The sequence below is a fragment of the Chiloscyllium plagiosum genome, chromosome 47 (assembly GCF_004010195.1).
Source record: "Chiloscyllium plagiosum isolate BGI_BamShark_2017 chromosome 47, ASM401019v2, whole genome shotgun sequence".
Classification (NCBI taxonomy): Eukaryota; Metazoa; Chordata; class Chondrichthyes; order Orectolobiformes; family Hemiscylliidae; genus Chiloscyllium; species Chiloscyllium plagiosum.
In genome coordinates this window covers 5,667,728-5,678,603 of record NC_057756.1, presented here as the reverse complement: position 1 = coordinate 5,678,603, position 10,876 = coordinate 5,667,728, and the positions used below count along the sequence as shown (strand labels likewise).

At 45.2% G+C, this 10,876-nt stretch overlaps 1 protein-coding gene across 1 annotated transcript in view; it reads right to left on the bottom strand.

The window, feature by feature from the left end:
• LOC122544236 (myelin-associated glycoprotein-like) overlaps positions 1-10,876 on the bottom strand; it is a 42,147-nt gene that overhangs the window by 7,325 nt on the left and 23,946 nt on the right. The window contains exons 5-8 of the mRNA XM_043683312.1: positions 10,274-10,687; positions 6,863-7,144; positions 2,837-3,112; positions 1,213-1,506 (exon numbers count right to left, since the gene is read on the bottom strand). Coding sequence (XP_043539247.1) covers positions 1,213-1,506; positions 2,837-3,112; positions 6,863-7,144; positions 10,274-10,687 — 1,266 coding nt within the window. The remainder of the gene's footprint in view (positions 1-1,212; positions 1,507-2,836; positions 3,113-6,862; positions 7,145-10,273; positions 10,688-10,876) is intronic.

Genomic DNA, 10,876 nt, shown 5'->3' with positions numbered 1-10,876 from the left:
GTGGATTGGCCATAGGAAATTGTCCCATAGTGTCCAGGGATGTGCAGATTAAGGTGGATTGGCCATGGGAAATTGTCCCATAGTGCCCAGGGATGTGCAGGTTAGGTGAGTGAGCCATGGGAGTTAAAGGAACAGGTTAGGGAGATGGGTCTGGGTCAGATGCTATTAAAAGGGTTGGTATGGACCTATTGGGCTGGAATGGCCTGTTTATGCACTATAGGGATTCTACGAAAAATAAAGTCTCCTACCACTCTCTCCACAGCTTTCACATCCTTCCTGAAAACATGTACCCATAAATGACCACAATACTCCAATTGTGGCTTGACCAATGATTTGTAGAGGTATAGCATCACTTCCTTAATTTTACACTCTGTGCCTGTTTATAAACCTCAAGACACAATGACATTGTGCGTCAAATTCTGATGAATACTCCTCCACTCGCACTTGAGAAAGTTAGTTTAGACAGGCAGACAAACAATCAAGGGAAATCAAAAGTGCTGGATATCACAGCGGGTCAGGAAGCATCCATGGAGAGACAACAAGCTAACGTTTACAGTCTAGATGTATCATCACCTTCAAGATTAGAGTGGTGCTGGAAAAGTGCATCCGAGGAGCAGTAAAATCGACGTTTCAGGCAGAAGCCCTTCATCAGGAACCACCAGCATGTGCAGTCCTCACTTCCGCCTAGTATCATTACCTTCACCAATCGACCAATTGCCAGTTGCGGAAGACAGTTCCAAACTTTGACCAACCTTGTGTGCTAACACATTTCACTGTCAAAAAGCCCAGTCCTGGACATCATGACAATAGGACCGGATTCTCTTGGTCCACTTATGTCTGGTCACCTCAATATTATCAAACTTCAATCAAGTCACCTACTAGAATTCTAAATTATTAGCAGGGCAGCTACACTAGTCTCCTCTCTTCTACATTTATTTTCAATGAAAGAAAGATATTTTGGGAGGCGGGTGGGGAGGTATGTTGGTCACAGTAGCAGATTTCCCACCCCCCGTTTGTGTGAAGGTAATGCTTCCAGACATTTTTCCTCTCAATGGCGTGACTCAAATCGTATCCAGTATTGTGTCAATCACATGAAGATGTGTTGGTCAAAAAGGCTGGTGGGAAAGAGCATCTGAAAGGAAGTAGAGACACATGGAGAGGGTGAGGAAGGGGGGTCTAGAATTGTGGGTGTCAAACAGAGAGCAATCCCACCTTGGAGCCACTGGTAAGCCTTGAACAAGGATGCTCCGTGGGGGTTTCGAACTGAGCAGGATACCACCACTTCCTCTTCATTCTGGTGTCCCGTCAGGATCAGGAACCCCTTCACCAGATGCCCCTCTTGGAGCTGCTCAGACACAAACCCTCCATGTGTTTGGTTACCGCTGAGGTTGGCATGGGGCAGGTGCCAGGTGATAACTGCCGGAGGGTTGGAGTTGGCCGCACAGACGCAGGTGATCCCCGCTGCCCCCTCTGCACATTTTGACTCTCGAGAAATTTCTGGCTTATCTGAGGTGGGAAGGACAGCAAGTAGTCAAGACTAGCAGAGTTAGAATGGAAGATAGAACAGTAACACCTAAACTCTCGCCAACAGTCACAAATTCCCCAATTTTCGAGCATCGCAATGCTGTCCTGGCCAATCATTCAACCATTACCCCCTTATCTCAACTGACCAAAACCTCACTCTAAGTGTGACCTCCTCCAGCCCCAACATCCCTCCCCATCTCTGTAATCTCCTCCAGCCCCTACATCCCTCCCCATCTCTGTAACCTCCGCCAGCCCCTAAATCCCTCCCCATCTCTGTAACCTCCGCCAGCCCCTACATCCCTCTGTCACCTCCTGCAGCCCCTACATCTCTCCCTATGTCACCTCCTCCAGTTCCCATTAACCCTTGGCTATCTCTACCCTCCTACAATTTTGATCTCTCAAGGCTCTTCTGATATCCATCCGTCTGTCACTGGCAGTCATGTCTTCAGCTGTTGTGAGAAAGTGGGACGGCAGATGCTGGAGATCAGAGTCGAGTGTGTGTTGCTGAGAAAGCACAGCAGGTCAGGCAGCATCCGAGGAGCAGGAGAATCGACATTTCGGGCATAAGCCCTTCATCAGGAATGGGGCCCTCTTGTAGATCCTTTCAGAGCACATCTCTGTGACACCCTCACCCACCAACCCCATGGCTGAACTCTTCATCTCTCTCCCTCCCAACTCTGTCAAGACTTCTCCACCGCCAAACCTTTACCACCCGACGCCTGGAGAAGAATGAAACGGGATAAATGTAGATATCAACAGCTTCCTCATTTCCCCTGCTCCACATTATCCCAGTCCTAAGCCTCCAACTCAGCACTGCCCTCTGGACCTGTCCATCATTCCCTCCTCTGACCTATCACCTTCTCCCTCACCTCCATCTACCTATCGCTTTTTCATCTACCCAACCCACCCCTCTCCCCTTTATCTCTCAGCCCCCGCCCACAAGCCTAATTCCTGATGAAGGGCTTATGCCCGAAACGTCGATTCTCCTGCTCCTTGGATGCTGCCTGACCTGCTGTGCTTTCCCAGCAACACACTCTTGACCCTTCAGCTGCTGTGCATCCTAGCTGGAGTATTCCCCTTCTAAACCTCTCCACTGTTCTCTCTGTCTCTATCTCCTCATTTAAGATACTGCTTAAAAACCTCCCTCTTTGAGCTGTTAGTTGCCTATCCTGATATCACTCTGTGCATCTCAATGAAGGACAGGTTATAGCAGTGAGGAGGTTACTGTAATCTAAACTACAGTGAGTAAGTTGCTGCCAGACAGACCATCCCTGACTGTTAAGGAGAGACAGACAGACAGTAAAAAGCTTACATTCCACATTCAGGTGAGTCATGTTGGAGCTGCTGCTACCCAATGGGTTTGTCACTGTGCAGTAGAACCCTGCAATATTCCCTCGTGTGACTGGAGTGAAGGAGAGAATCTGGCTGCTTGTGTTTAACTGGATGCTGGTGGTTCCCTCAGTCCTAAACCAACTGTACTGAGATATTGGTGGGATACTTTCACTGGAGCAGGTTAATGTGACATTCTGCCCCTCTCTGATCCCACCTGGTGCTCCACTGATGGACACTGTGGTCTCCCGTGGGGGATCTGCAAAAAGAAGAGAGGAGAATCAGCAGGTAATTCCCACAGACTGTAACCCTCTGAGATCTCCACACTCTTCCAGCCTCATGAGTATTTCCTGATATCCACTGCTCCACCTTCAACTGCCTGGAGCTCTACGCTCTGGAAATCCCTTACTCATTTTCTGGGAAAAATTCCAGGCATTAGGAATACTGCCAGTGTAACATCTTTATTGTAAAAGGGAAGGAGACCAAAATCAGATAACTGTGAGCTAGTGAGGTAACATTTGTTATTAGGAACATTTTAGAGCCTATTTGAAAGGCTGTAATGGCACAGTGTTTAGAAATACAAAACACGATCAAACAGATTGATCATGGCCCAAGGGAGAGAAAATCATGTCTAACAATATCTCAGAATTCTTTGTGGAGGTAACAAGCAGGAGAGATCAAGCAGAGGCAATGGATATAAAATATTTGGGTTTTCAGAAGGTGCTTGATAAGGTTCAAGTCATTAAGAGCCCATGGTGTTAGAGATTGGAAATTCACACAGAGAGAGGATTGGTTAACTCGTAAAAAACTGAGGGTTAGGATGGGGCTGGGGCGGGGGAAGCATTTTCAGATTGGCAATCTGTAACAAGTGAAATGCTACAAGGATCAATACTGGAGTGCAATTATTTACAATAAATGTCAATGATACGGATGATGATGATTACTTACAGTGTGGAAACAGGCCCTTCGGCCCAACAAGTACACACCGACGCGCAACCCACCCAGACCCATCCCCCTACATTTATCCCTTCACCTAACACTTTGGGCAATTTAGCATGGCCAATTCACCTGACCTGCACATCTTTGGACTGTGGGAGGAAACCAGAGGAAACCCACGCAGACACAGGGAGAATGTGCAAACTCCACACAGTCAGTCACCTGAGACGGGAATTGAACTCGGGTCCCTGGCACTGTGAGGCAGCAGTGCTAACCACTGTGCCACCGTGCCACCCATAAACCCATGTGGAGGCAGGGAGAATGTACAAACTCCACACAGTCACCCGGGGTGGGAATTGAACCTGGATCACTGGTGCTGTGAGGCAGCAGTGCTAACCACTGAGCCACCGATGGTGAAGGCACTGTAACCAAATTTGCAAGCGATGTAAAGATAGGTGGGCAGGCACGTGGTGAGAATGGCACAAAGAGCCTGTAGAGGAATACAGACAGACTAAACTGGTGGGCAAAAATATGTCAGGTGGAATATAATATGGGAAGGTATGGGATTGTGCACTTTGGCAGCAAGATTAGAGAAGCTCAGTGCCATTTAAATGGAGAAAAAACACAGAAAGCTGCAACATGGAGGGATTTGGGGGTCATAGAATCATCGAGATGTACAGCATGGAAACAGACCCTTCGGTCCAACTTGTCCATGCTGACCACATGGCCCGAGGAAGAGAAAATCATGTCCAACAAATATCTCAGAATTCTCTGAGGAAGTACCAAGCAGGATAGATAAAGGAGAGGCAGTGGATTTGGATTTAGATTTGTAATAAATTGGTCCTTGGGTATACATCTCAAAAAAATCTAAATCCAAGTTCAGTAAATAATAGGGAAGGCAAATGGAATATGGTCCTTTACTTTAAAGGGAATGGAGTGTAAAATTAAGGAGGTTTTGCTTAAACTTCACAACAGATGAATCAGATCACAGCTGGAATATAGTGAATAGGTTGGGGTGCCTTATCTAAGGAAAGCTATACTGGGGACAGTCCAGAGAAGGTTCACTCAACTGATCCCAGGTGTGGAGGGATTATTTTATGAGGAGAGGCTAAATAGGTTGGGCATGTACACACTGGCGTTTCAAAGAATGAGAGGCGACCTTATTGAAACATGTAGGAGGCCAGGGGGACTTGACAGGAAAGATGTGGGAAGTTTGTTTCCCCACATGGGAGTGCCTTGGACCAGAGGGACATAATTTTAGAGCACGGAGCTCCCCAGTTAGGACAGACAAGAGCAGGATATTTTTTCTCTCTTGGGTAGTGAATCTGTGGAATTCTTTGCCACAGGGTCATTAAGTACATTCAGATAGTCAGCATTTTAATTAGTGAGGCAATCAAAGGTTATGCCAGAAAAGTGGAATGGAGCATCCTCAGATCAACCATGACCTCACTGAGTAGCGAAGCAGACTCAATGGTCTGAATGGGCTATTTCTGCTCCTAGACTTTGTTTTCTTATTTATCATCTGCTTCAGACAAGGATCTCTTCAGCCACTGACCCAAAGCATGTCCACAGAGGGTGAGTATAAGGAGTGTATTAAAAGAGGAAGGCATTTGAAGCATTTGTATCTGTTTTTAAGCATATTCACGTGCCTGTCTCTTGGGGATATTAATTTGTTTGTAGAGATGTAGCTGTCGAATCTCTGGTTGGCAGATGATATCACACACACAAACAGAACAAAGGAGGAGCTGGTGAATACAATGGACCAAGACAAAAGGCACAGAGAGACATATGAACTGGACATGAATGAACGGTGCTAAGTAGTAATGGGGATATCAAGACTGGGTGCACTGAGGTCAGGAGAGTGGATAATACTTGGGTCTATGTTAAACACCCAAGTTACACCTAGGACTGAAATGTGGGTTAGGAAAACAGCAGCAAACACTGTAGCCAGTTATTTCAGTCTCAACATCTGAAAACATCAGCCTGAGGTTGATAAAACACCGGGAGCAGTCACTAATGCGGAGGGTCATACTCGATGGATACGAGAATCGGATTCTGAAGAAAGTGGAGAGAGGAGGGTTACAGATTTTAAAATGCAGGTATCAGCGAGGACGTTCGAATTCAGCTGGTGGAGAGCAAGACAAGTGAGTGGCTTCGATAAAGACTGGAAGATCAGGAGCCAAAAGTGGTGTTACGTCCAGTTAGAGTGAGATAGATAAGCACAGACATGAAGATACAGACATAGCGATGAAGAACGACCCTTGTCTCAGACCCAACTGTTGGAGGAATTGTGGAAAAAATAGAAAAGGATGAGAGAAGCTTGAAGAAATCCAAAGAGGAAATAAGACAATGCCAAGAACTCATCTAAAGATATTGTAACAGTTGGCGATTTTCGAGAAGATTTATAGCTCAGGTTGAGAATATGTATGTAAGTTAGCTCACTGAGCTGAAAGATTTGTTTCCAGATGTTTTGTCACCATGACTAGGAAACATCATCATTGAGAGCGTCTGATGAAGTGGTGGTGGCATGTTCCAACTTTCTATTTATAGTCTGGGATCCATTAGCTACTACCAACAAAACCAATGTCATTTACAAAATACCATGCAAGAACTGTAAAACAAAACCACTACATCGGACAAACAAGCAGGAAACTTGGCACAAGGACACACGAACACCAACTAGTCACCAAAAGACACGACCCACTCTCATTAGTTTCCATACATACAGACAAAGAAGGACACCACTTTGACTGGGACAACACACAATCTATGACAGATGGAACAAAGACATGCACGAGAATTCTTAGAGGCATGGCATTCCAGCCAGAACTCCATCAACAACCACATCAATTTAGATTCTAACTACCTTCCCTTGAAAAAAAGAACCGGAAATGACATCATCCATCTTAAGAAATCAAGACCTATAAAGAGAGGCCATACCACCAGCACCGGAGACTCTCACTGATGATATTAACTAGTCATGGTGATGAAACATCTGAAAACAAACCTTCCAGCTCAATGAGCTAACTTACGTACATATTGTAACAATGAACAGATGTACCAGCAGTCTCACATTGTACTGTGATGGATAAGGAGCCTTCCATTGTCCCATGTTCATTCTGTGCCACACACTGATAGTCTCCAGTGTCTCGGGGAGTAACGTGAGGAATCTCCATCCACAGCTCATTGTGGGAACTTGTGCTGTTCATTGTGACATCAAGATGTTTCCACGTCAGGTTTGAAGCTGGGAAGCTGTTGACAGAGCAGGTTATCAGTGCAGAGTCTCCCTCAGTTATAGTGATTGACGAATCTTTAATCCCATCAAGGGAAGTAATTGTGAGATTCTCTGGCGCATCTAAGAGCAAAAGAAGAAAATGTTGTGAGTAATCACACAGCACAGGAAGACTCCATTGTTCATCTCTCTGAACCTGCTGTCTCAATGGATCTCTGTCACCTTCAGCAAAGGAAGAAAATGTTGTGAGCAATCACACAGCACAGGAAGACTCCATTGTTCATCTCTCTGAACCTGCTGTCTCAATGGATCTCTGTCACCTTCACCTCAATCTAAGGTGCAATGTCACATTTACAGTAGACATAGACTATGTAAACTTCCATTGTGTGGCATCTGTGTGTGTGCATGAGAGAGAGTGTGTGTGTGTGTGTAGGAGAGTGTATGTGTGTGAGAACAGGTGTGTGGGAGAGTGCATGAGAGAATGTGTGTGCGAAATGTGTGAGAGAGTGTTTGAGAGTGTGTGTGTGAGTGTTAAAGTCAGCATTGACTCAAAGGATGGGAGGATTGCTATCTCATTACAGAGAGACAACCTGGTGGTGAGGTCACCACATCTCAAGAGAGGGGGACAAGTCTGAGGAGCCGAGACTTTCACAGGAACTGCAGTTGATGCTGGGGGTTGGTTAGCTCAGTTAGCTGGATGCATGGTCTGTGATGTACCAACAGCACAGGTTTAATTCCCACAACAACTGAGTTTATTTTGGGCTTATGTCGTCTCTCCTGGTCCTTAGATACTGCCTGATCTGTTGTGCTTTTTCACTTCCACACTTCTCGACTCTAACTCTCCAGCATCTGCAGTCCTCACTTTCTCCTACTGTGAGAGTGCAGCCTTCTCATCCTCTCCTCTTCCCTGAGGTGTGTTGATCCTCAGGCTAAACTGACCATCAGACATTATGAAAATTCCTGTAATGTTAATTAAAGAAGTTTAATGCTGAAAAAGGATGTATCTAGGCCATCCTGCAGGCGAATGGCTATCCTGGTCGGTCAACACCTCGCTGCATTTCACACAGACAAAGAGAGTTCTGATGAAGGGCTACTAGACCTGAAACCTCAACTCTACTTTCTCTTCACAGATTGTCACCAGCAGTGTGCCACAAGGGACTGGTGCTGGGTCCTCAAATGTTCACAATTTCTAGAAATTATTTGAATGAAGGAATTGAACATACATTAACTAAATTTGTTGTTGATACAAAGATAAGTAGGAAAGTAAGTTCTGAGGAAAACAAACACAACCTACAAAGGGTATAGATAGATGAAGTGTGTAACATACTAGGTACAGTGGGTGAAATTGTCGATTATAGCAGAAAGAATAAAAAGTGACACATTGTAGAGTCATACAGCATGGAAACAGACCAGTCCATGCTGACCTTAATCCCAAACGAAACGAGTCCCATCTGCCTGCGCTTGACCCATATCCCTCCAAACATTTCTTCTTCATGTGCTTATCCAAATGTCTTTTCAATGTTGCAGTTATACCCATCTCCACCACTTCCTCTCAAAGTTCATTCCACATATGAACCACTCTCAGTGTAAAGGAATTGTCCCCAATGTCTTTTTAAAACCTTTCTCCTCTCACCTTAAAAACATGCCCCCCAGCCTTGAAATTCCCGTCCCTGGGGAAAAGACATTTGCCACTCACCTTATCTCTACCCTCATGATTTTATAAACCTCTGTCAGGTCACTTCTCAACCTCCTACACTCCAGTGAAGTAAGTCCCAGCCTATCCAGCTCTGCTGATAACTCAAACTGTCCATTCCCACAACATCCTGGTAAATCTCTTCTGAACCTTCTCCAGCTTGGGAGGGTTCAGCGAGGTGAAATAGTTCAGTTTGGGATTATGGTCAGCATGGATTGGTTGGACCATAGGGTCTGTTCCTATGCTTTATGTATGACACTCTGAATCTTCCATGTCACACCACTATCACTAAGAGTCCATTCATCAAACCAATCCTCTCATGCACAATAAAAGTTGGTTTCCTACTTGAATTTGCATTCTTGCAAACTGTCCTGATGAGTGCAAGATGAAAGACTTTAACAAAATGTGATTTTTTTCCAGCAATACGCAAGCTGTCTACTGCCAAAGAAAGCTATATTTATACAGAAAACAGTTAGGAAGCTCTTAAAATAATCAGCAAAACAAAGTTCCAACCTGTTTCATCACACTGTCGTTACAGAGACTCTAATTCCATAGAAATGTCATTCTCTTTCAGCTCTTTAAATCATTAGTTTATGAATTTGTTTACTCTGAAGTCTGGTGTTTATTCTATGATTCCTTCTCATGTCTGCTGGCCTTAAGTCTCTCAAAGTTATGGAGGCCTGAACCTGCTCAATCTAAACACTTGATGCTTTTTACTCAAACTCTCCTGGATAGAAAGCTTCACAGACTAGAAACCCCTTCTGCTGAGCTGATTGTTTGCACTGGATCTGCTGTCAGGAGAAGCTGTTCAACTTTCTGAATTCAACTCTACTGTGTCTCTGCTGTGTTTCTGCTCTGATGTCAAAACTAAACAGAGATCCTTGATATATTTACCTTGCCTGTTATAAACTAAACAATATAACCATTTTATGCACGGTGCCTCGGAGCACCAGGGTCCCAGGTTCGATTCCAGTCTCAGGTGACTGTCTGTCTGGAGTTTGCACATTCTCCCCGTATCTGCGTGGGTTTCCTCTGGGTGCTCTGGTTTCCTCCCACAGTCCAAAGATGTGCAGGCCAGGTGAATTGACCATGCTAAATTGCCCATAGTGTTAGGTGCGTTATTCAGAGAGAAATGGGTCTGGGTGGGTTACTCTGCGGAGGGTTGGTGTGGACTTGTTAGGCTGAAGGGCCTGTTTCCACACTGTCAGGAATCTAATCTACCACTACAACGGCAGTTCCAGGCCATCAATTGCAGTCACATGATGTCTTGGAATTAACACTGTGACCTCACTATTGCAAATTGATATTCTGGTTTTGTACATAAACAAGCTCGTCAGAGAACTGACCCATATCCATGGATCTCTGTTTCCAAATAATGAAAGTAATGCAAACATTGGATAAGATTCATGACAGAATGTCAGTTTATGCACGAGTGGGTGTGTGTGTGCGTGCATGCACATTGATGTCGGGTCCTTTAATGTGTCCTTCATCCCTGTATTTGTGTGTTTTCGCTTGTCCCTCCACCTGTGTCAGAGAGATTGAAGTCTGTGTACACTCACATTCCACAGTAATAGTTATGGAGCCTTCCACTGTTCCATGTTCATTCTCTGCCACACACTGATAGTCTCCAGCCTCCCTGGACGTAACATTAGGAATCACCAACCACAGCTCATTGCTGGAACTTGTTCTCGTCATTATGGCATTAAGATGTCTCCACATCAGGTTAGAAGCTGGGTAACTCCTGACAGAGCAGATTATCACTGCAGACTCCCCCTGGATTGTATTGATTGATGAATCTTTCATCCCATTGAGGGAAGTAATTGTGAGACCCTCTGGTGCATCTAAAAACAAAGGAAGAGAATATTGTGAGCAATCCCAGGACAGAGCAAGACTCGATTGAAGACCCAGAGATTGTAAAAGGTATAATATCAATCCGGGTTCTTTTGACACAAAGTACGTCATCCAGGCAGACACTATAGTTCAATACGAGGGGTTACAGCAAACTCATAGGGTCATTATGGAGAAAGCCCAATGGTCTCAGAGGGTCAGTGCTGAGGTTCGGCTGCACAGTCAGAGGGTCAGTGCTGGGGGAGTGCCGCACTATCGGAGGGTCAGTGCTGAGGGAGTGCCGCACTATCGGAGGGTCAGTGCTGAGGGAGTGC